Source organism: Cryptococcus neoformans, chromosome 1 (genome assembly GCF_000091045.1).
Source record: "Cryptococcus neoformans var. neoformans JEC21 chromosome 1, complete sequence".
Taxonomy (NCBI): domain Eukaryota; kingdom Fungi; phylum Basidiomycota; class Tremellomycetes; order Tremellales; family Cryptococcaceae; genus Cryptococcus; species Cryptococcus deneoformans.
This window is the reverse complement of record NC_006670.1, coordinates 1,155,001-1,177,867: the sequence shown is the minus strand read 5'-3', so window position 1 is coordinate 1,177,867 and position 22,867 is coordinate 1,155,001. Positions and strand designations below refer to the sequence as shown.

General features: G+C 48.0%; 9 protein-coding genes across 11 annotated transcripts in view; 2 read left to right on the top strand and 7 right to left on the bottom strand.

The window, feature by feature from the left end:
• Nucleotides 1–413: 413 nt before the first annotated feature.
• Nucleotides 414–2,526, bottom strand: CNA04370 (glutamate-ammonia ligase, putative). Of its 2 annotated transcripts, XM_566793.1 has the most exons (7): nt 2,416–2,526; nt 1,975–2,086; nt 1,648–1,793; nt 1,269–1,571; nt 1,054–1,218; nt 663–1,004; nt 414–609 (listed from the first exon to the last, which is right to left on the bottom strand). In XM_566793.1, exons 2-7 carry the CDS (start codon nt 2,057–2,059, stop codon nt 574–576), a joined length of 1,077 nt encoding a protein of 358 aa, XP_566793.1. In that variant the 5' UTR covers nt 2,060–2,086; nt 2,416–2,526; the 3' UTR covers nt 414–573. The 2 variants fall into 2 exon arrangements, with proteins under 2 accessions (XP_566793.1, XP_024514158.1); XM_024656086.1 differs by lacking the exon at nt 2,416–2,526 and having other exon boundaries at nt 1,975–2,274.
• A 978-nt stretch (nt 2,527–3,504) lies between these two features.
• Nucleotides 3,505–6,262, bottom strand: CNA04360 (hypothetical protein). The gene is made up of 7 exons (XM_024656270.1): nt 5,672–6,262; nt 5,331–5,609; nt 5,009–5,280; nt 4,042–4,957; nt 3,949–3,993; nt 3,798–3,882; nt 3,505–3,745 (listed from the first exon to the last, which is right to left on the bottom strand). Exons 1-4 carry the CDS (start codon nt 6,089–6,091, stop codon nt 4,108–4,110), a joined length of 1,821 nt encoding a protein of 606 aa, XP_024511918.1. The 5' UTR covers nt 6,092–6,262; the 3' UTR covers nt 3,505–3,745; nt 3,798–3,882; nt 3,949–3,993; nt 4,042–4,107.
• Nucleotides 6,263–7,862: 1,600 nt separating this feature from the next.
• Nucleotides 7,863–10,287, top strand: CNA04350 (conserved hypothetical protein). The gene is made up of 5 exons (XM_024656269.1): nt 7,863–8,510; nt 8,566–8,682; nt 8,732–8,834; nt 8,883–9,113; nt 9,163–10,287. The coding sequence occupies exons 1-5, from the start codon at nt 7,964–7,966 to the stop codon at nt 10,094–10,096; spliced, it is 1,932 nt and encodes a 643-aa protein (XP_024511917.1). The 5' UTR covers nt 7,863–7,963; the 3' UTR covers nt 10,097–10,287.
• On the bottom strand, nt 10,226–12,185 carry CNA04340 (mitochondrion protein, putative). 2 transcript variants are annotated; one of them, XM_024656268.1, is made up of 6 exons: nt 12,068–12,185; nt 11,636–12,000; nt 11,484–11,581; nt 11,320–11,427; nt 11,057–11,257; nt 10,226–10,744 (listed from the first exon to the last, which is right to left on the bottom strand). In XM_024656268.1, the coding sequence occupies exons 1-5, from the start codon at nt 12,071–12,073 to the stop codon at nt 11,136–11,138; spliced, it is 699 nt and encodes a 232-aa protein (XP_024512057.1). In that variant the 5' UTR covers nt 12,074–12,185; the 3' UTR covers nt 10,226–10,744; nt 11,057–11,135. The 2 variants fall into 2 exon arrangements, with proteins under 2 accessions (XP_024512057.1, XP_024514157.1); XM_024656085.1 differs by lacking the exon at nt 10,226–10,744 and having other exon boundaries at nt 11,000–11,257.
• Nucleotides 12,186–12,310: 125 nt separating this feature from the next.
• Nucleotides 12,311–15,098, bottom strand: CNA04330 (Isovaleryl-CoA dehydrogenase 2, mitochondrial precursor, putative). The gene is made up of 15 exons (XM_567164.2): nt 15,002–15,098; nt 14,875–14,940; nt 14,723–14,806; nt 14,570–14,675; nt 14,477–14,517; nt 14,382–14,424; nt 14,163–14,328; nt 13,955–14,099; nt 13,849–13,903; nt 13,710–13,800; nt 13,548–13,651; nt 13,407–13,489; nt 13,031–13,102; nt 12,930–12,951; nt 12,311–12,730 (listed from the first exon to the last, which is right to left on the bottom strand). The coding sequence occupies exons 1-15, from the start codon at nt 15,077–15,079 to the stop codon at nt 12,612–12,614; spliced, it is 1,275 nt and encodes a 424-aa protein (XP_567164.2). The 5' UTR covers nt 15,080–15,098; the 3' UTR covers nt 12,311–12,611.
• A 14-nt stretch (nt 15,099–15,112) lies between these two features.
• Nucleotides 15,113–17,235, bottom strand: CNA04320 (cytoplasm protein, putative). Its single transcript, XM_566784.2, has 5 exons — nt 17,026–17,235; nt 16,766–16,966; nt 16,505–16,707; nt 16,144–16,446; nt 15,113–16,081 (listed from the first exon to the last, which is right to left on the bottom strand). Exons 1-5 carry the CDS (start codon nt 17,144–17,146, stop codon nt 15,338–15,340), a joined length of 1,572 nt encoding a protein of 523 aa, XP_566784.1. The 5' UTR covers nt 17,147–17,235; the 3' UTR covers nt 15,113–15,337.
• Nucleotides 17,236–17,406: 171 nt separating this feature from the next.
• On the bottom strand, nt 17,407–18,944 carry CNA04310 (3-isopropylmalate dehydrogenase, putative). Its single transcript, XM_566782.2, has 7 exons — nt 18,883–18,944; nt 18,801–18,835; nt 18,568–18,741; nt 18,313–18,516; nt 17,933–18,257; nt 17,778–17,885; nt 17,407–17,728 (listed from the first exon to the last, which is right to left on the bottom strand). The coding sequence occupies exons 1-7, from the start codon at nt 18,894–18,896 to the stop codon at nt 17,467–17,469; spliced, it is 1,122 nt and encodes a 373-aa protein (XP_566782.1). The 5' UTR covers nt 18,897–18,944; the 3' UTR covers nt 17,407–17,466.
• A 213-nt stretch (nt 18,945–19,157) lies between these two features.
• CNA04300 (art-4 protein, putative) lies at nt 19,158–21,953 on the top strand. The gene is made up of 5 exons (XM_566780.2): nt 19,158–19,622; nt 19,675–20,305; nt 20,355–20,679; nt 20,732–20,910; nt 20,962–21,953. Exons 1-4 carry the CDS (start codon nt 19,211–19,213, stop codon nt 20,846–20,848), a joined length of 1,485 nt encoding a protein of 494 aa, XP_566780.1. The 5' UTR covers nt 19,158–19,210; the 3' UTR covers nt 20,849–20,910; nt 20,962–21,953.
• Nucleotides 21,954–22,638: 685 nt separating this feature from the next.
• CNA04290 (vacuolar ATP synthase subunit d, putative) overlaps nt 22,639–22,867 on the bottom strand; it is a 1,451-nt gene continuing 1,222 nt past the window's right edge. Inside the window, exon 4 of the mRNA XM_566778.1 lies at nt 22,639–22,867. This exon is cut by the window's right edge and continues 414 nt beyond it. Within this exon, the coding sequence (XP_566778.1) occupies nt 22,683–22,867 (185 nt within the window). The 3' untranslated portion in view covers nt 22,639–22,682.

The window sequence follows — 22,867 nt, the reverse complement described above, 5'->3', positions numbered from 1 at the left end:
GAGTAAAGGAGACGAGACGATCCAGCTGTTGTTAATGGATGCGGCGTTTTGTCGGGATTATGTAATGTTACGGTGTGGCGGCTACTCATGAATTATTCGAAACGAAGTTCATCAAACTACGTAAAAAGTTTCTGAAAGCCTCGGAGAATTAGAATTAGAATTAGAATTAGTCGATGAGGTTTGGTGAGGATGAAGAACTGAGCATGGTTGGGGATAACTACTTACTACTACCAAACAACCATCACCTATATTTTGTACTCTCCGCTAGATCTGTTATCATCTCTCTAGTTTATCAGTCTCTTTATCTTGTTCCCAGTATGATGTAAGCAGAATGGATGATTTATTGGTTATTTTGGACATGTTCACGGTTGTGGACTACATACAGCAAAAGGATGTCGCAAGCCAACCGAGACTTCAATCAGACCTGTATGCATGCCCTACCTAGCCAGAGCTTTATCTGTGAACAGACAAACCCCGCTCTCCAATCGATATCGCCTATCACGCCTACGAATAACGAGAAAATAAAACAAGCGAAAAAAAAAAGGATAGGTTCGGAATTTAGAGAAAGAAGGATTAGTTGTTAAGAACGGTGGTCTCGACGAGGATGGCCTGGAAAAGGAAATTAGCGGGCGTCGCTGAATGTAAAAATTAGAACAGCGTACTGTGACTCGATAAGGGTCAACGTTAGAGGCGGGTCGACGATCTTCAAGGTAACCGTAACCCTGCGCACCGACATGCCTGGGAATTCGAATAGAGGCACCCCTGTTGGCAACACCAGCAGAGAAGGTGGTCATTGATGCGGTCTCATGCTTGCCGGTCAACCGCAAGTCATTATCTTCACCGTAAACCGCGATGTGTTCGAGGTGCTTCTTTTCTAGCTTCTTGATGGCATCTTCGATAGCAGCCATACCCTTACCGGGTGTTCGCATGTCCTTGGTGGAGTAGTTGGAGTGGCAACCGGCACCGTTCCAATCACCCTTCAGAGGCTTAGGATGGAGAGAAGGCTACAGCGAGTAAGCGCTAGTTGACTATAATAGCAATAAAGCTACTCACAGTGATACCCCACTCCTCACCAATCCTAAGAAGGAGGAATCGGGCCATCCAGAGATGGTCACCCATCTCGATACCAGTACAAGGACCAACCTGGAACTCCCACTGAGATGGCATGACCTCGGCGTTGATACCGGAAATCTTGATACCGGCGTAGAGACAAGCCCTCTGTTAAAGGTTAGGCATTATCCAACACATGTACACGAAGCGATACTGACGTAGTGAGCCTCGATGAAATCACGAGCAAACACCTTGCCGGCACCGACACCACAGTAGTAAGGACCCTGAGGACCGGGGAAACCATTCTTGGGCCAGCCAAAGACTTGACCATCGGCGTCAAAAAGAGTGTACTCCTGCTCGAGACCGAACCAAGGCTCAGTGTCCTTGGCGGCGTCCATCACCTTCTTGCAGTGAGCTCGGTAGTTGGACTTGTTAGGGGTACCGTCGTTGTCGTAACATTCGCAGAGAACGAGAATGTTGGCGCCACCTCGGAAGGGGTCCTTGAAGATGGCAACAGGACGCTATTGGAAGAAGTAGGCCTCGTCAGCACGAGCTTTGATGGGCAAGTGACAATCAAGAATGTAGGCGGTTACTTACGAGGAAGACATCAGAGTTATCAGCAGGGGCCTGGTTGGTAGAAGAACCGTCGAAATTCCACTCCTTGAGATCGGCAACAGATGAAGGAGCCTTATCGAGAGTCATGGTCTTACTTCGGATACCTCCCTCAGCGTCAATCCAGATGTCTGTTGGTTGGACGAAGTGCGGATATGCCGAACAAGTCGCGAATCACAGATAGGGGTAGAAAATAATCATGGGATAAATGTTGTCAGCGCCATTCTCTGTAAAGACGCGGCCCCGACACAACCTCAACACATCCCTCACTCGAGACCGAATAAATTTAAAAAAAATTGAAGAGACACTCACACTCGGCCTGAACACGAGAACCCTGATCAAGGGCGAGGTAAGGGGCAAGAAGATCAACTCGCTTGGTGGCAATTAGTTGAGACATGGCGCAAGGTCTGAAAACGTGTAGAGACTGTGGTGTAAGGATGTAATGAAAGACGGGTGAATTGAGGGATCGATATCGTTCGAAAACGGTATGAGGATATATGGGATGTGGAGCGGTGGCGGATAAGAGGATGTAGAGAAGACGTGAACGGATGAATCAGAGGAAGGGTTGGAGAGGAATGACAAGAGTTGTGTACGGGAAGCGAAGAGAAAGAGAGAAAAAGGAGTACGCAATAGTATAACGCCGTCGATGATGGCAGATGGTGATGTATTATCGAGTCACGGGGCGGGGCAAAGAGAGCAACTTTTAATCAGCGACTGTGGCACCAGCAGCACACGCTGGGCGGGTTCACTCACCGTCAAAAGGGGGAAGAATACAAGGGAAAGATGGAGGGAATTGTGAAGAGATAAGGAGGTTTGGAGGCAGAGACTGCTATCTATAGAGAACGCTTATCTCTAGGTCTGGCGACGAAAATGGAGAGATGGTCGGTGAGTCGGGATGCAGGAAGGACGTGCGCTGGGGAAAGGGAGGGCTGAAAAGTGCCACACCGAAGCGCCGCGGCCACAATGCCGACGCCGCCGACAGACGCAGCAAAAAAGGACTCGCAAATTACCAATCGGGACACTGCCCCGCGAAAAGGCGGCTCGTGATTGGCTCGGTTCGAGCCGGCATCCGGGACCATATTCGAAAATAATTAGGTTTTAGATGGGGTGATTGCCCCGGTTAGTACTCGATGTGGCACTCTTCTTAAGCTGCTATTTCCTATGTTGCACGGCTGCTTCCGGTTTCTGAGGGGATATAGCTGTTAAGAAAAAAAATATAGACTATTGCAACGACGGCTATCTCTACGCTGAGCGCTGATCTTCTCGTTACTGCTGCTGTTATGCCTCGGGGATAAGCTTCCCATCATTTGTTGGTAACAAGGTCGTCTGTACGCGCATACTTCTTCCACTTCTTTGCCAATCGCCAAGCAGATCACAGCGGCAGGTCTTCCCTCCTGCGAAGACCCGACAAGACGCTTCGCAATGCACTCAGAAGGCGGGATCTGAAATCGCTGCTTGGAGCTCTGAATCTTTTTTCAATAGCAGCAATTCGGCAGCAGGCCGGAGGTTTCTACTACCAGGAAAGCCGAGTTCCTTATCTCCCATCAATAGTTTTGTGACTGTGTGTCAAAGGATGGTCCTTGTCGTAATCCTTCAACAATTGGCCTTCCATTTGACAACATCGACTGTCAATCCATCATGCAGAAGCTTCCATATTACATCCTATAATAACTTGTGCCCATCACCGCAGCAAAAATGGAGAAGAGGAGCGAAAGCTTGACATCTTTTTTCGTTTCTTCATGCTTGCCGCTACCTATTGTACCCATACAGAGTAGTGCAATATCAAGTATCAAGCATCTCATATCAAGTACCAAGTAATGCAATAAGCGCCCCAACACATAGCCACTCAAGCAGCAATTCACACAGCCCAACAACTACAGGAGGTCAGCGGTATTATGTAGTACGTTCATTGGTTGAAGAGCAGCACAGCCGATTAACATGACAGCAATGAAAACGAAAGCATTTACATAAATAATAACAATGGGACGTTACTTCCGGCACCAGAGCCGTTGTTCCTCGCACCGTCGGATGAGCAAAAACAAACTGTCAACGCCAGATAATAAGATGATATTACGGGAGCCAACTGCTGATTTTATTACTGCCTGCCTGAAGCTAACTGTTAATCAGCGACTCACACTTCAACAGCTGTCAGCGGAGCAATATGTCAGTAGGCGGCCTGCCTATATGTTTGTTCGTGAAAGTCAATTAGCTCCTCTTGATCTGCAGGGAGTGAGAAATGATACTATTGTTAATTAAAACAAATCCTTTCATCAACGAACTTCTTACAAGTATAAGGAAAAATAAAGAAATAGTAAATTTAAAATGAATATACTATAACTTTGTTATAAATAATTAGGTTTTCAACGACTCCATACTCACCCGAACCCTCATAGAGTGATTCGAGAAGTTTCAAAAAAGAACAATCGGATTGTCCGTAGAAAGTGATTAGAGGACAATCTTGGCGTTGCCAACTTCAGTGTGGACGAAGACTTCTGAGTGACCGGGGGGGAAGACAACCCAAGGAGGAGGACCACGGGGGTGGTCGGGGCCGGGACCACCGGGACCACCGGGACCACCGGGACCTCCAGGGCCACCAGGACCACCAGGACCACCAGGACCATCAGGACCACCAGGACCTCCAGGACCACTAGGACCTCCAGGACCATCAGGACCATCGGGACCATCAGGACCGTGGCCCTTACCAGGAGGGGGAGGGGGAAGCTCGCCATCAACGCTTTCAGCATTGCGGAAGTGCCTCTTCTCGTGGGAGCCCTCAGTCTTTCTGTTCTTGGGAACGAAGGCAAGGCCCTTCTGCTTGCCTCCCTCCTCAGTGACGTATTCCTCCAGGACTCGATGCACCTTGCCGTCCCTCACGACAACATCATAGGTGCCCTTTAAGCTGCCGACCTCGTACAAACCGTGGAATGACTTGTCATGGGTAACGTCGACGTCACCGGTATGGGAGAAGACATTAGTATCAGTAGAGACGTTGGGAGAACCGAAGACCTTGAGAAGAATGTTGCCAGAGGTGGAGAAAGCGCCGATAAAGACCGGAGGGGGGGGAGGGTGTTCAGGCTCATCCTCTTTCTTAGACTTGAAAATATTGAGAGACCACTTGGAAGGTCGCTCTTCTTCAGAGTGGAAACGCCCTCCGAAGTGCTTCTTCTCGTGATTGTGTTCTCCGTGACGGCTGTCAAACTTCTTGTGCTCGTGCTTGGCATCAACGTTATGAAGGTTAAGCTTGTCCTTAGGTGGGGAGTGAGGAACAACGTTAACAATGGCGTTAATGTTACCTCTGTTGCCATCATCAGCAAAACTATACACTGCAATTGACCAAACTACTCACGTGACTGTCTTGACAACGAAAGAGTTGCTGACGTTGAAGTTACCGCCGACGTCACCGGTTACGGTCTCAGCCACGAGCTTGTTGACAGCGAGGGTAGGAAGCTTGATATCACCGCTCTCAGACTTGAGGGAGAGCTTTCCCACGTGGATGTCCTGAACAGATGGATGGATATCAAGAGTAAGGTCCTTGGTAGAAAAGATAGAGATGGAAGGAAGACGCTTCTTGTTGGCAGGAAGAACAAGGTGGACAATATGAGACGAGGATTGAGAAGACTGCAAAATGGTCAATGACATCCTGATACGTACGTGCTCAAGCAACTTACAGCAACAGAGAGAGCGTGAGAGTGTTTTCCAGACAACATCTTGACCCCTTCAGCCTCCTCACCGGACCAAGTAGACTCAACAAAAACGTTGACAGTAGAGTCTTCAGACTCCTCCTCAGCCCTCGAGATGATGACGTTACCCTCACCTTGGAAGGTGAGATCAAAGTGCTTGCCACGGCCAAGTTTGAGAGGGAAAGAGGCGTTGGCGGAGAGAATGTCGGTAGCATCGTTGCTCCCGACAACGTTGATGGACTCGTAGACAGTGGCAACGGAAGAAAGCTGCGGGCGCAGTGTCAGTGTATCATTATCAATCAACGCTCCAATGCCGGGAAGAAACTGACCTCCTCAGGAGCACGGTCTTTACGGCCACCATGACAGTCAAGTGGACCATCCTCGAGGAAGATAGGGCCACCAAATCGATGAGATGAGTGGTCTCTCCACTGCTTCACGCCAAATTCGGCGGGAGCATGATGAGCGTCCTGGTGGCATTTGCCGCCAGCAAGACGCGCAGCCTGATGGCCAACGACAAGACCGAACCAAACAACGGCAAGAGCGAGGAGACCTTTCTTGACTTTGGACAAGCCAGCGTACTTGTCCTTCGCGGCCTGATAGGCGCTGCGGGGACCGCCAATATAAAGGTATTGAGAGCCGATTGCGGCGGGATGAATGTAGCGAGGGTCAAACTCGCCGTCTACCAAAGTGGCAGATATTGGGTGTTTCTCGTCCGTTGGAACGGGGTGATAAATGGGAAGGGTCGACATGCTTGACTTCAAGTAGCAGTGTACGTGAAACCAAAATAAAATAAATAGGAGTGGGGATGGAAAGAGGAGGAGAAAAACAAAAGACGATGCGGGAAGCAACGGGTTATAAATGGGACCACCACGCAGTCGAGTGCTGCACAGTCAATTCCTTTGGCCACCTTTCCACAGTTGTTTATAAGCGCGTGCTTTGTTTTCATTTGCTGCCGCGATCCAAAATATGTTATCGGCCATGGAGATGGGGTCCCACAGGATGAGCGAGGAGCCAAATACGGCCGATGGCATGATCATCACCGACAATTTTTTTTGTCTTCCGTTTTCCTCCTAAAACGGCGGCTAATTATCAAAACATAGCACGATGCGATTGCTTAAAGGTTACAAGCGCATGACTAACTGATGCCTTGCGGTGAATTAGTCTTCATAGATCAGCTTTTTAAGATCCAAAGGGGATGAGATCTAGCTAGATGAGGCTACAGATAGAGTTATGGGCGAAGTCGACTAACTTTTGCCATTTTGTCCGGCAAAAGCAAAATACACTTTTGCCCGGGTTTTGCCAAGCAATGGACAAAAAGGCATATTGCATAATGACATAAAATGTTACGTAAATACCTTTTCCGTCAACTTGTCAACCACCGTAATGAAATAATACTGCAGCTTCGATACTTCAGTTTATTTCCACCTGCCTTCTGACCATCTTCAGCGCCTATCGCAAGTACACCGGACCTCAGCAAGTACCGCCAGCATCCTTGCCCATTATCTAATTATTATAAAGTGTTGTGATGACTCTGAAATATGAGCAATAGGTTAATGACGGAAGGGAGCGCAGCCAAGCACAGCGCAACACACCGTAACTGGAAGAGCTGTGCAATGAGGAAGAAATTCAAAGTCGTTCTTTTGTTGGAAAGCCGGTATTAACTAATTATAACCTCTAAGGAAACGAAACGAAAAAATGAAAAAATGGGTCGCAGTTTCGCCGCAGTGATTTAAGGTACAATGGGGAGGAGGACCGTCCGTCGGCCGACTATGAGACCTTCAACACTTCTCAATCCTAAAATGCTCTTTATCAGCTATTGCGCAAACTCCGGAACTCGCGTCCGTATAGCACCAGTTGGTATAAGTAAACATAATGATATGTTGCTGTCCGAGTTTTGTATTTTCCTTGACTCCCTCGTGTAAAGAAGACTTGGGCAAGAACAACGGTACTGATTGAGTACAAGTAATAAATATAATTGTATTGAAAACTATTTATTGATAGTGGTGGGCCGGGTAATAAGAGGTCGTCAAGGTTATGTTGTCAACTTAAATGGTGGTTATGTGTCCCAGATGATTTCAAACACAGTCTATGTCATTGTATGAATCTTTACAGACTGTAAATCGTCCATTGGGAATGATAAAATAATGCATAATATGCCGATCGCTCGACGGCGGCATGCAGCAAGAAGAGGCTCTTTCATCCTCCTCCTCCAACAAACTTCGTTACCGGACAGTCAATCTGCTTTGAAGTGTGCTTGATATAGATAAAGGCACACCCATTCATCGCCCTCGTACAAGGAGTCTCGCCCACCGAGCAGAAGGCCAGCTCAAATAGTCAGTCGTATTACTCTTCTCCACGACGACGACCAACAAGAAGTGCGTGGGTGGCGAGGAAGAAAACTTGACGCGCGTTTACATGGACTAAACGTCATTGACGCGTTTATTATGTAATCACAATTGGTGTGATTTTTTGCGACGAGCTGAGAAATGGTGAAGTCGACGAGCAGCCTTGAAATTGTCTCTCAGATCAGTGGCCGCTTCCTTCAGTGACGGGGATCTGCAACTGCTGCTGCTATCCACGTCCACACCTCTGCGCCATCTACGCCAAAATATCCCTCGAAAATGACCACCGCCTCCCCCTTCCTCTTCCAGTCGTCCCTGCACGACACGGGGCTTATTCACGAAATGCTTTCCAACCCGCTCAAATTCGGGGCTCCTGTTAACAAAAAGAGTTTGGGCTTCGAGGCGGGTATGAAGGAGGTTGTTTCAGAGCCAGAGTCTCCCAATCTTGTCAAAAGACAGCTGAAAAACGTAAATGATGAGGTGAAGTACGACACGGAAGGAGAACTGGCGGCGAAGGATAAGTCGCAGAAACAGTTTAATGGCAATGCGAAGAACCCCCAAAGGGTGAATCCGGAGTTCATAAATCAATCAGTAACTCCCCTTTCGCCAGCGAAATCCCAAATCCCTGATACAAATGAGGGCGACAATACTCAAGGTCTCTTCCCGTCCACCTTCGACCTTTCTTGGCCAGAAGCCATTGCCACCGCTAAGCGTGCAGCTGGACTGCATAATCCTTCGATGGCATGCTATGCCAATGCCACTTTGCAGGTCCTGCTGCATACGCCGCCCGTCCTGAGAATCGCTTTGACACACGATGAGGGAAGCTGTGGGTGCTCAATGGTTCATAACTTCTCCAGTCCTTTGACTGACTTCATCTGTAGGCTCACAAATTAAAAAGAAGAATTTCTGCATGTTATGTTCTCTCAAGCACATGGCTGAAGGATCGCACTGGTCTGGTCGAAAGGCTTACGCCCCAGGAATCCACAGAAGCTTGTCGCGTAAGTCGTCGGAGTCCAACTTGTTTTATCACCGACTTAACTTTAATAGAAATCAAGAAGGGCTTCAGCAAGAACAGGCAGGAAGACACCCATGAGTTCTTCCGGTTTGTCACCGACGCCCTGCAGAACACTGCATTGGCCAAGCTTCCTAAGTGTGTCCTTCCTTACAATCATCGGAAGTTTGCTCATACAACATCCAGGGATACTCCTGAAAAGATCAAGCACACCTCTTGGGTTTACCGAATTTGGGGTGGCCGAGTGCGCTCACGTGTTGTTTGTTCACGATGTAACAACCCGTCAGACACCTTTGATTCCTTCTTGGATTTGAGTTTGGATGTGAACAAGCAGGGCAAGAAAAGCGTGCTTGGGATGTTGGCTGGCTTCACCAAGGAAGACAGACTCGAGGGAGACAACAAGTATCATTGTGAAAGGTGAGTTTCATTTGTTGTGTTCAAAAGAGCGATAGCTTACTTCAAAAAGGTGCAAACGTAAAGCCAATGCCACGAAGAGCTTCAAAATTGACCAAGCACCTCCCATCTTGACTCTTCACTTGAAACGGTTCAGTGTCAACTACAATCCTTACAGTGGCCGAGCTCGAGCAGAAAAATTTAATCAGCCCATCAAATTTGAACAAACTCTTGATATCGCGCCCTATATGGTTGACCCTGCGTCTCCCGGTACCAAGTACAGATTGTTCGGTGTCACCTGCCATCGTGGTACTGAGCTTCGTTTTGGTCATTACACTTCCTATGTCCGAGGTCCTTCCGGTCAATGGTTCCATGCCGATGACGATGAAGTGTCTCCTGTCCAGTTGGAGCAAGTCTTGAACGACAAGACGGCTTATCTGTTAAGTTACATCCGCGTGGACAATGGGAACGAGGGGCTGTGTGAATCGCCTGCAGTTAGGGACAGAGTGAAAGGCTTGGTCAACGGGAGTGCAAAGGGTATGAGAGATGACGAGTCGGAGAGTCAATCAGAGGCTGAGTCAAGCTCGCACAAGTCATCGTCACCGATCAAGCGTAAATCCACTTATGACCCTGAAGACCCACCGCGCATGAAAATTGGCGCCTTTGTCAACAACAAGGCCTACGCACCTTCAACAAACAAATCTGAGTCGCCATTCTCAGACGGAGAGAACAAAATGCCCCCCGAACTCCCCAAATTCGGATATAAACCTAAACCCACCATTCGCGCCCCTGCTCCCGTGGAAGCTTCATCTTTCTACACTTCCCCTGTCGCTCGACCATCCAATTCATTGGCAGGTATGAGTAAGAAGGAAAAGAAGAAGTTCAAGCATAAGGAAAAGGGAAAGCCTAGACATAGCGCTACGCCAATGCCCTTCGCCCAAGGAAGGGTGGGTAATGGTAGAAACAGGCAGCCAGGTGTTCTTTCGAGGATGAAGGGCAGAGCGTAAATTGTCGGGGTCTGCAATGTGGGCGGAAGGAAGTCGTTTTGGGATAGATAATTTGGGACAGGGAACAGGATTTACTTTGTCTGGCATCATAGGGCAGATCGTTATTACGGCAGAAGTTGGCATCGACCATTGATTTGTATATTACTTCCTTTCTAGATAACATGCATTGTTTCGTGGCTTACCTGAAGACTTCAAAATTACCTGGATCTATTCAGCTGCAACCACCATCTTTCTTGTCTCAAAGCGTCTAGCGTGTATTCCCCAATGACTGCCGCTGCTATCCTAGCATCCATATTTTCTGTATTGATCTTGCATTCTCCTCTCCGAGCCCATCCAAATTTTTTCTTGCCACGCAACCATAAAATGTCCCAACTTCTTCTTCCATCCTCAACGCCATTAGAGTCCCTTCATCAGTCAACTTTGACTTTGCTTCTCTTGCTGGATTAGCGAGCCGTTTGATATTTTCGGAAGTTGAACAAGAGAGGATAATGTGGATGAGAAGGATATTTGATGACTGGGCGAAGGCGATGTAAGAGTCAAGGTCTTTTAGACCGACAGGGGGGAAGGGGCAGATAGAGATTCAGTCGGGATCCATATCGCTTGAGACGCATGTGGAGCTGATGCCAAGGTGCGAAATATGGTATCACGCTGAGGCAAGACCCAAAAACAGTCATATCAGCGAAAAGCAAACTAAGGGATACGGAAGAAAGTTCGACAGAGATGATCCGTTTATAGGGTATTCATCGGGGCAAATTCAGGAAAATAGGTGGCGAGAGACCGAGCTTTGGGGGGCGCTACTTACCTTCCCTGACCAAAGCAGTGTGCCCACCGTGACAGGCAGGGAGAAGCCTCTTACGTCCTTTGTACAGACATTAGATGCTTTCGGGCGCTATCCAAAGAGTATAATGCCATGAAGATGCATGATTGATAATGCCCGATGATGGATTAAGTTGCACGCACATATATTACAGTATGAAGACATGAAACACGCGCCCGCTCCCGTTCTCCCTCCTATAAGTCAATAGCCATTCAGCCGTATTCAGGCTTGAGCAGCGGCAGCTTTCCTCTGAGAAACCGCCTTTTGAATCTCCTTAGCGGTGGTGGGGTCTCTGGTGTCTCGTAATTGGGCACGCTCTTCGGGTGTTAGGTGTTCATCGTGTTCTAAGTAAATAGAAAAGTTCAGCCTCAACTCTGGGTGTTCGGTTCAAGCGGCTGGTACTCACCAAGCATGCGGCGCCAAGAGTGGTCGGCAGACTCAACAGGCGTCGAACTGTTACTGGCACCAAGACCGGTGGCCATGGCAGAACCAACAAGAAGTGCAACCGTAAGGCCTAGAAACATGTCGGTCAAGTCCTTCCAAGACAATTCCTTAATAAGCAAAGCGTACCTTGGGCCCACATACGAGCCTGAACAACCTTTTGCGACGTTGACTGATAAGGATTCCTGGCAACAATGCCGAAAGCCAATGCCATAGACGCAGCCCATCTAATGTAATATCAGCGCTGCATAAAGCAACAGAACGACTCTGCAAATACTTACCCTCCTCCAATGATACCGTACTTGTGTCTAGCCGCCCAGTCACCAGCTTTTTCCAGCTTGGACATTTTTTCCCACTTCTCGTTCCGAATTTGAAGTTCCCAATCGATTTCCCTCTGACCGACACCAGAGTATTGAGCTCGATTGTATGCCTCACCACCCTTTTCGGCGGCGATAGAGATACAAGGCACAGTGATGGTGACATGACCGAGAGCCTTCAAGGGCAGGGGCAAAGCTCGAATATACGGAGAGCGCTTCATGAGAAACATATGACCGGGGATGCAAATAGCGGCGGCGAGGAAGGCACCCTTGATACCGCCTACAATGGTGGCATCGTTATAGCCACGGACATCATCTTGACTGACGATCTACCGTAACGAACCGTTAGGAAACTCGATGAACGTTGAAATATCCTTGAAAACCTTGCCTACTCACCTTCATAATGAACCGGTGCTGCTGTTGTTTGTTTGTATGGAAAAGCTAAAGTGTGGAGGGGATGACAGACGATGAGATTGAAGAAGGATTGGGATGTGGGGCGTTCTCTAAAAAGCAAGTATTATAAGTCGTTGGGAAGTTAACTTGGTCACTCCGAAATCTCATCGCACGGCGTCATATACATATCGCGTCGGTCGGTGGTTTACGGGAACGTTTGGCATGTCTTCGGAGCGGTACGGACACTGGCGAAAGAGCTGCATAGGCCAAGGATGGACATGCTCAAACAAAATGTCTGATCACATGCAGTCCATATTAGTAAGCCCTATAAGCACATCATCCCCTTTTGAAAGATTCTAATTAATTCCGAACTGAATTACATACACAGTCGATTTGGTTTGTTAGCAATTAATTCGGATTGCGGATGCTATTTCCGCGGCAAGAACGGCTCCGCCCCAACTCGCGTCGGCTCCACCACCCTTCAGCAGCGGGCAAGAAGCACTAAATAAACGGTTGATACGTATTTTTATTCTACTTGACCTTTTTATTACAACCCGCTTAACGCCTCGTTGAACTCTCTTCCAATCAGCATCCTCCGAATTTCTTGCGTACCGGCACCGACCGTGTATAGTCTGCTGTCCCGTACAAGACGACCCGCGGGATAGTCTACATGGACCCACCAACAAATGGCAATGCAGAGTCAGCAAGAAGACGGCTTAAAATGTATGCAGCAGAGTGAGGTAAAGTTGATGAGACGCGACTTGCGCTTCGTTGCGTTATTAAAAAAAAGAAGGATTCCGAATAATTTCGAGAACGAATACAAGCAAGTAATGGCGAAAATGTCTTTGAACAACCTATCACTCACCGTTGATGTAACCATTGCCTCCCTATTGATTCGGATGTTGTCAGCACCATGATCTCTCTGATAAAGGGTGAAGTAAATTCGGAGTTCTACCATGCACTTACCAGACATTGTTGTGCTTCGATAGCTACTTCAACAGCTCTATCCGAAGAATAAAGAATAGCGCCAGCGCAATCCTGACGTGCTCGTCAGCGATTGATTTCCGAATAATTTTTCCACTACTAGAAAGAACCCTCAGTACTCTCTATTTCTGTCTTGTCTCTAGGCTCTCTGAGCCGGAAACTAGTCATACAGAATATTATTTACGTAGGACGGCTTGGCTATGAGTCCGTGCGAGATTTTCGGTACAGTAACGGACAAGATGTGTACAACAGTAACATAATTTGATACCCGTTTCCGAATGACAGAAGTCAAAGATCAAGGATACGGCCAACGACGGCTGCCAGGATCGATTGGTATCGATTGGTACAGTCCACTCACTCTGCGAGAAATCATCCCTGCATCGCAAGCGCGAGCAACGGCGTATACATACGCACGAGAGGCACTCAGCTTGGTGTACATATCTACGCTTGAGTGCATCAGCACCACCCAGAAAAACATCTTTCGAGCGACAAGACGTACCAGCGAGCTTCCCTTGCATTAATTGGAAGGTTCCTATCTGTTTGCCAAACTGTTTTCGCTCGTGAGTATATTCTAAAGCCATGTCTAGGGCAGCTTGCATGATGCTTCGGTTCATCGTCAATCTTCCGCTGACTTTTTTGTCCAATGAAGGGGAGAACTGACCCTAACGGCCCGCCACTTAACACCAATCGCTCAAGATCAAGCCCAGACATCAATACTAAAGCCCCATTTCCCACTTTACCTAGCACGTTTTCTGTTTATGATCAGCTGAACGAACTTTCCGCGCCCATGCAAGTCCTACCTTCTGGGATCTTGACATTGTCAAAAAACAGCTCTGCCGTGGGAGATCCGCGCATCTGGAAGTGCTAATCAACAAAATATCCCTCCAATCTCATTTTTAGGCTTACTCCAAATTTGTCCAAGCCTTCGCCCACTTCAAATCCTTTCCAGCCTTTCTCCACCAGAAAAGCAGTCATCCCTTTGGAAGGGGCCACATTGGTGTCTGACTTGGCATAAATGAGGAAGGTGGACGAGACTGGGGCATTAGTGATCCTGTCTTATTGACGTGAGTTCATCTATCCAAATACAAAGAACCAGTCGGGCGATGTCACCTACCAGCATTTACTGCCATTCATAATCCAGCCTTCTCCTTCATCACTCCTGGTTGCACTGGTGCGCATGGACACTACGTCTGACCCGGCATTGGGCTCTGACATTGCCAACGACCCGATGTGCTTGCCAGTAAGAAGGGGTGGAAGGTACTTGCTCAATTGCTTCTCAGCTGAGGTTAAAGAAATTAGCACAAGACGGAGAGAGAAGGTTAAGAATACCTACTACCCCATCTCACTAGCTGATTGACTAAGAGGTTTGAATGTGCCTAAGCATTGGTATGAGCTGTCTGTCAATGAGGCTAACTTTGTATTGCCCACCCCGTAACTGAGAGCCACACTGGCTGATGCTCGACTGATTTCTATCATAAGTTTCAGCATATGAACTTCCTCTTGATCGTATAAGTCTCTTGCCTTCCATGGCAATGGTATGCTCTAAGTAGCCCAGCCCTAGTCCTCCCCATCTCTCAGGTACCGTCACGCCGAGCAAGCCCATTTCGCCGAGTTTTGGAAATATGTCCTGCCTCCATGTTAGTAATGTTTTTAATCTTGTAATGATGTACATACCTGCGGGAGCTTGTTGGTCCGGTCGATTTCAGCCGCTCTTGGGGCGATCTCTTTCTGAGCGAAATGTTGAACGACACTTCGGAACTAGATTGATGCCAATGCGTCATTTGCTTATTCTATCCCAGACCTGGGAGAAGGATGTGTAGACAAACCTCTTCTTGCGCTTCAGTTAGGCCGGCGACAGCTGTATTGTAAGACGAGTAGCGTCTCCTAGTACCCTGCAAACTCGTTGTGTGAGCTTTGTGCCTATTTGAACGATTCATCTTCGCGCGAGCTCACCAGACGAGAGGAGGAGCACAAAAGACGGCTGCAGGCATGTGCTTTGGGTAGCATCATCCTCGCTCTAGTAATGTACATGATGTTGTGGTATAAAGAACAAGTTATACATGCTTCGACTCTCCATACAGCTATTCAACTGACACCGCGGACGACAACGAACAATGTGATCGACACACGCGATGGTTTGGCGTCTCGTGACAACTTCGGCTATCGGATTTAGCCGGTGGATATTCTTTGCTACGGGTACTGCTACTACATCGTTCATAACACCGCTGAACCTCATTTCTTTTACTGACATGTCCTCGTTGGGACACAATGCATTACGCTTTTATTATATCAGACCCTGTCAGCTCTCAGATCGTCGATGACCTTCGCCAAAGCGTCTTTTTCTATTTTGCCCCATTTGCCGTCGATCTTGCTCATGTACCTTCCTCTAGCACCACCACCCTTTACCCTCCCTGCAAGAGCTGTCTTGATTTTCTCATTGACGTACTTGGCCAGGTCATTGTCTGGTGATTGGATCAGAAGGAGTGTCTGGCTGGTAGTAGAGGCAGGCGTAATGGAGGAAGTCAGGATGATGAGTGGGCTAGGGGGCGTTTTTCCGTCTGTATTCTGCCCAGAAGCGCTAAAGGACTCGAGATATGTTGCGCCTACCAGACCTAGCCAGTCAAAGTCATGAGTGCCCTTCTCTTCGCGCTCGACTAGTGTAACTGATTTCCCTTCTTTTCCTGCCTTGACGGCCTGTTCGCCGACGAGCTTGGCCAGCTCTGTTCTTAAGCCTTTAAGGCTGTCCGCCGTATCCTTCCTGGCTACTTCTGCTCTCTCAAGCCTCTCCACCAGGTCAGCTCTGCCGTATCCGACCGCCTTTGCCGCAGCAGAAAGGGTGCGAGATGCCTGTTGCAAAGCGAGGATGGCTCGGGGGCCAGACAAGAAGTAAAGCTTAGTTGGAGACGGCTTCGACGAGTTGGAAAGAGTTGGGGGAATGACATGTAGGAGTGATAGAAGAGATGTGTTTGGAGACTGAGTACCACAGCAGGCGTTACGATCAGTGTCCTGAATGTTGATGTGTCGAATGACGCCCTATCAGAGACACAATTAGTAACTCGCCGGAGTATTCCTGAGAATGTTCTATGCGCACGTACACCGTCGTAATCCTTGGGCAAGCCTCTCATCTCTCTTGTACCGACTGACCCCGCGCCGATGTTTTCTTTCCCAACATCGTCACCTTGAATAGTAAAATCCACCCAAATTTTTTTGCATTGTTTAATGGCTTCTCCACAGAGACGCTCAATCCCCATTGCTTCTTCGGGTGTAAGCGCTCTGGGCAGCTCAACGTAAGCCGGTTCAATGGATGGGTAGGGTTGCATGGACCAAGAGAGAGTGGGGAGTGAAAGATGGGTTTCAAGGATGGCAGACAAGAGGTGTTGCGAGGTATGGATAGACATCTGTCAAAGTCGTTAGGGGATGCCATTATATTCCATTCTCTATGCTTGTAATACCCACTTGATCTATTCTCCTATCCCAATCGGCTTCGACCTCGACTTCCCTGCCTTCCCGCAAGTCTATTTCTATACCAGAAGGGATCCTGATAAGGTGGACACTGTCGAGCTTCCGACGCAAACACATTTCAATGGGAAATGTGTGGCTGACACCCCCATTAGGATCTAAAAGGCGCATGACACCAGTGTCTGAAGGTTGACCTCCTCCTGCAAGACCCCAGCTGAGTTTGAACTTTATTATTCGCGTTGCAGGGCTTGAGCGTACCTTCGGGAAATATGATAGTGTCGAGCAACTCAACCTCCCACAGCTTACCCTTGCTCTCTTCTTTTAAAGCCACATTCTGTTCGGAAGTAAAAGCAGCACCCTTCTTTTGCTTCGCCTTGCCCTTGGGAGGCGGAGGTGAGGTTATGTCGGCCTCCCGAGCAGCATGCACTTTCGTTCGAAGGATGCGGAGAAGTGGGTCACCTATCCATTGTCGCTCATTAAGCGTAATCTGCTTACAAAAGACCTCGGATGGAACTCACGCTGACATGCCAACAGACCGACGATACGTTTATCGGGCACATTGGTCGTATCAAAGTAAAATCGAGCGTAATCCTTATGCGTATCCGTCTCTGGAAGAGAAGGATGGATAGTACAGGTCATTTTGGCAGTAATCAAAAACTTATATGTGCAACGATACGTAGAGGAAAGGGGGAAAATAAAGAATTTACCCGACGATAATGCTGGTTTATGATGTGGATCAAGATTTTGCGATAGCCCTCTATCTCGGCTCGTCGCATTTGGCCGACGCAACGGAGACTTTTATCTATGTCTGCACTCACCGCTCTTAGCCGGCTTTCCAATGAAGCTATAATTGGACTAGTTTTGCGATATCAAGTACAAGGTAATGACAAGGGAACATAGTACAGATTCATAGTTATATGCATATGCTATCGTTAGTGCAGAACTCGCCGCCTGCTACTTTAAGCACCCAAAAGACCCTTCAACACCTCGACAACTTTATCACCCACCTCCTTCGTGCTCCTCTGGCCACCCAAATCCTTCGTTCGATAGTCGAAACCGCCGGATTCGGCACTGTCAAGAACCTTCTGCACAGCCTGTTCGATGAGGGCGGCTTCTCTGCCCTTACCGAGAGAGTACCGGAGCATCATGGCGGCGGAGAGGATGGTACCGATGGGATTGGCGATGCCTTGACCGGCAATGTCAGGAGCGGAACCGTGGATACTGCAGAGTGGTCAGTTGGGGTATGTAAGAAAAGGAAAAATGGACGTACGGCTCATAGAGACCCATGGTGGTAGACTTAGCGTCGGGGGCACCGGCGAGAGACGCAGAAGGGAGGAGACCAAGGGAGCCGGGGATGACGGAGCTTTCGTCAGAAAGACTACACAGACTCAACATCGATACTTAGTAACCATAGACAAAACTCACATGTCACCAAACATATTCTCAGTTAAGAGGACACCGTTAAGCTTCCTGGGGTTGGCGATCATGATCATGGCGGCAGAATCGACGAGCTGGTGCTCAAGTTTGAGCTGAGGATACTCCTTGGCCATGAGCTCAGAGACTGTCTTTCGCCAGAGTCGAGAAGTAGCAAGAACATTGGCCTTGTCGACTGAAGTAATGGGGAGAGGAGGTTCGGCAGCCAGAGCGATCTGAGCAGCGACTCTCGTAATACGTTCAATTTCAGGCTTGGAGTAAATACATTGATCCCAGGCGACACCCTCATCATTGGTCTCCTGTCGCTCACCAAAGTCTATTTAAGTGTCAGTAGGTGCCGCTCTCCAAGTTCGGCGCATTCGGATACTCACAGATACCGCCGATCAGCTCACGGAGAACAATAATGTCGGTACCCCTGGCAGTGTCTTCCTTCAAAGGAGACCGTTTGAGCAAGCTCTCGGAAGCAAAATTGGCGGGACGGATGTTGGCATAAAGGCCAAGCTCCTTTCGGAGCTTGAGGATACCCTGCTCGGGACGGACAGGACCAACACCCCATTTGGGACCACCGACGGAACCTTTTCATGCTGTTTAGCTTTTAATCCTGATTGCTAGGAAGTCACACGCACCCATCAAAACGGCATCGGCCTCCTTACAAGCCTTGAGGGTCTCGTCAGGAAGGGGAACTCCATGGTTATCAATGGCGGCGCCACCGAAGTCGTATGATTTGAGATCAAGCTTGAGATCAGAATGATTGACAATAGTCTCGAGAACTCGGACAGCTTCGGCAACAACCTCGGGGCCTATCTGGTGATCAGCACTCATCATTGAGAAGGGCTTGAATCAGGTGAGGAGCGCGTACCGATACCGTCACCAGGGAGAACAGTGATCTTAAAGCTGCGTGACGTCAGCTATGCCTTGACATTCATTTTTAGAGCACCCACGTCTTGTCGGCCATTTTATTAAGTATGACTTGAGATGATTATGAAAATGGAAGACAATGTATGGACTGAGTCAGAGCTTTTTGAAGGGTCACTTTCTCCAGGCCGTGGACCAAGTTTCGGCTTCCTTCGGCCGACTCGAATTCCTTCTTTTCGGGCGAAAAATCCCAGCAAAATATCCGGCAATATCCCGACTTCATTCTGGAATTGGGCCAGATTCTAGGTAATCACGCCCAGAAAAAGATTTCACTCCACTTTCCATGTCCTCTTGCTTTTTTTGGCCGCCGAGAAAGATTGTTTACAACAACTCTTCGTCAAAAAGTTCAGCAAAATGGTTCTCTCATATAGCGCCATCGCAAAACCCACAGCGGACACTCCCAAGGTAATCTCAATGACTGCCTCCAAACAAGTCTTCCCCGAAGCTTTTGAGGCATTACCGGCTCCTGCCGCTGAAGAGTCTCAAGAGCTAGAATCTCAACCCGAAGCTCTTGCACAGGCGTCCAGTTCTACCATCGAGGCCCCTATTTCGAGCGAAGACCGAAAAGTCATTCAGCATTTGATCCTTGATGCTGGACCTCTGTTGTCTTTGACGCCGCTTCGCCATCTCGCTACGAGCTTCCATACGACCCCGATGGTTCTTGCGGAACTGAGAGATCCTAAAGCTAGGGAGCATTGGGAGAGGCTTGCGTTGACTGGGGTCAATGTCAAGGTCGAGTCACCTACTGCTGAAGCCATGGCCCAGGGTGGGTACTTTGTTGATTATTCATGATTTACTGTGTGCTGACGAACATACAGTCACTGCTTTTGCGAAGAAGACTGGTGACTTTGCGGTACTTTCACAAACTGATTTGTCCGTTGCCGCTTTGACTTATCAGTATGAAGTGATGGTGAACGGTGTCAAGAGGATTAGGACTGAGCCCCCTCAAGCGAAGAAGCCTAGTGCCAAGGGGAAGGAGAAGGAGAAGGACACCAAGCAGGCGGAAAAGAAAGATGAGGAGGTCCAAGAGAACAAAAACGAAAAGGAAGGAAAGCCCGAGGAGGAGGATGTTGAAGTGGAAGAGGCGATTCAGTCTTTGAGCCAAATTATTATTGAACCTTCAACGAAAAGCGAGCTTTCAGTAAATGATGTTTCCACCACCAACCGGTCCCATACCCAGACCTCAGTCCCAGCTTCTGCCCATGCAGAGGATCCTGAATCCGAGGGCGAATGGATCAACCCCACAAATCTCAGCACCCATCGGTCTCGAGATCTGGGTCTTATCACTCCTTCTGGATCAACAGCCAAGCCTCCGGCCGTTGCATGTATGACCGGTGATTATGCTGTGCAGAATATATTGTTGGGAATGCGATTGGGATTGGTTGGCGAAGGCGGTAAAAAGATTGGAAAGGTGAAGAGTTGGGTATTAAGATGCCATGCCTGTTTTAAGTGAGTTAGTAACTTTGCTTTATCTTGAACATGTCTGATTCTGTGATAGAGTTTGCAAGGATCCTAGCAAACGATTCTGTCCATCATGCGGCAATGCTACGCTTCTTCGTACTTCCGTTTCAACATCCGCTAAAACTGGTGAACAAAGAGTGCATCTCAAGCAGAACTTCCAATACCGCACTAGAGGTACCATCTATTCCATCCCGGACCCTAAGATGGGCAGAGCCAAGGGTCAGCAAAAGGGGGGAAGCGGCTTAATTTTGAGAGAAGATCAGAGGGAATGGCAGGATGCAATGAGGGGAGATAGAATTAAAAAGGAGAAAGAAGAAAGGAAGGCGGCTAAGGGCGCTTTGGAAGGTTGGAATGACCCTGACGTGAGTGTCATCATTCTTCTCCCGCTTTGCCTCTAGCTCACAGCTGGTACAGTGGTTGCCCGAGATGATCACAGTAGGTATGTCCGGAAAGGGTCGCTCTGGTGGACATAACATGCCTTCAATTGGCCACGGGCGTAAGAACCCTAACCAAGCAAAGAGACGACGATGAATGGTGTGTCTGCCAAGCGGGTTTGTAGTGTATAGACCGATAGATTTGCGTATATTCTCGCTGTAAGTCGGGAGGTGCATATATATACTACAATGTGGCTGACTGTTGAAGAGGATGGACGACACTTTCCATGTATCAATGAATGACAATCTCCAAGCTTCTGTGTCGATATCGGGGCACTGTGACAATTGCCTGATCAGATGATGAAGCGCGCCAGTTCATGTTGGTAATGAGTCTGTCGACATGTTCTCTGACTTAGTCCCAGCCGCCCCAGATACTTATATGCTCATGCATAGCACTGGCCGGTGTCGCTCCATGCCTGCTATGACCGTAGTCTTCAGCGTCATGTTCATTTCCGTCATCGCAGCCATTTACTACACTTCCCACCACTACGCCCCAGCAGCCAGGATTGAGGAGTTACCGGACAACGAGACTGCTGTCACCACGCGATCAAAGAATTACTGCCATGTCTCAACGACCAACTCACCAACCCAGGACATCCCAGCAATTTGCCACCAGCCAAAAACAAAAAGCGATGGACGTCCCGAAGCGTGTCAAGTTGGAAGAGCTTCAAAGAAAGGTGCCCAATCTTTGGTCATCAAAGAAGAAACTAAGTTAGATCAAGCGGCATCAATATGGCCCTTCACCATACTCTAAGACACAGACGCTTAAAGCTAGTATTGCAAAGAAGGGAAATAAGGATGATAATTTATAGAGCACGTCTGGGGGAACATACAAAGTCGATAAAGGCAGTAGCCCGGCTAGGGAAAAAAAATGAACATAGGCTGTCGATCGACAGAATAGGGTAATAATAATACCGGTTATCAGGCAATCCGTGCGACGGATATCCATACCTACCCTTCCCACGAATAAGGCTTCAACTCTCGTATATTGCAATACTTGTTCTCCGGAAACAGATAGCATTGTCAACCTGTCATCCACCAGATCTTTCAATCATGGGCGGAAAGAGGCCAAAAGAAAGAGAAGTCAAGAGATGGGTCATACGTCAGCAGCTGTCATGCCTGAGCTCGAGCAGAAGAAAGTGTTTCAGGAGATGGTGGATTCCTCTCCTTTTTACAAGCTTGAGAAGCGCATCGGCTTCGCGCCACTATTCCTTCCACTCCAGCCTCGAGACACAAATATTTATAGACCGTTCCTTTCATATGACTATTATGATATTGAAACTATCCCATAGTAGAGATCTATTGGTGGGAACTGAAAGTGCAAAAATGGTCCTTACATTTAATACACTCATCTCACGAACTTCCCTCTGCATAATTACACTGCTTCATCTCAGACTGCAAACAGCGTTCCTTCTCCGGAGCTCTATGCAGTATATAAAAAGGTTTTAGTAGGCAATTCCGACCTAACCCATTAGAGCCTGATAATAAACTTACTTGATGACTTAATTACTTACCTCTGGAGATACTGTGCTTCATGACTTGACCCGCAAGAAGCAGAAAGATGCTCTTGGACCATGTGGGAAGAACGAAAGCAACTTTATTGGCCCGCTCAACGCAAAGACAGTCAGGGGAGCCGAATGGAGAGCTGTCACAGGCAGGGTAACAGGCAGATACCTGAATGATTAACACTCGTATTTGCTGCGATCTTTGGATTGAGCAGTTCATCTGTAAAAAATAGATGAGAGACTTTGTGTAGGCGATGAAAGCTGTATTGTAATGATGTCGCAGTCGAGATGGGAGAGGTAAATGAATAAGAGGATAATTGTGTCATCGTGGATAGACAGTATTCTATCCATAAATGCTGTACGATTTTAAGCCATGTAACATGAGGTGACGAATCCAACAAGTACATAATAACCCTTTGAAACTTTCTAGAATACTGGTATATAATCATTCACACGATCCTTCGCATCTTGCGCTATGCACTCTGCAATCCATGTCAAATTCCTCACTTCCTGCTCCTTGAGCTTCACAAAGCTATAAAACACGGCGTACTGGAATTGCTGTAAGAAGCTCTGCTTGTTCAAATCCACATCATGTTTGAAGAACTCGTCTT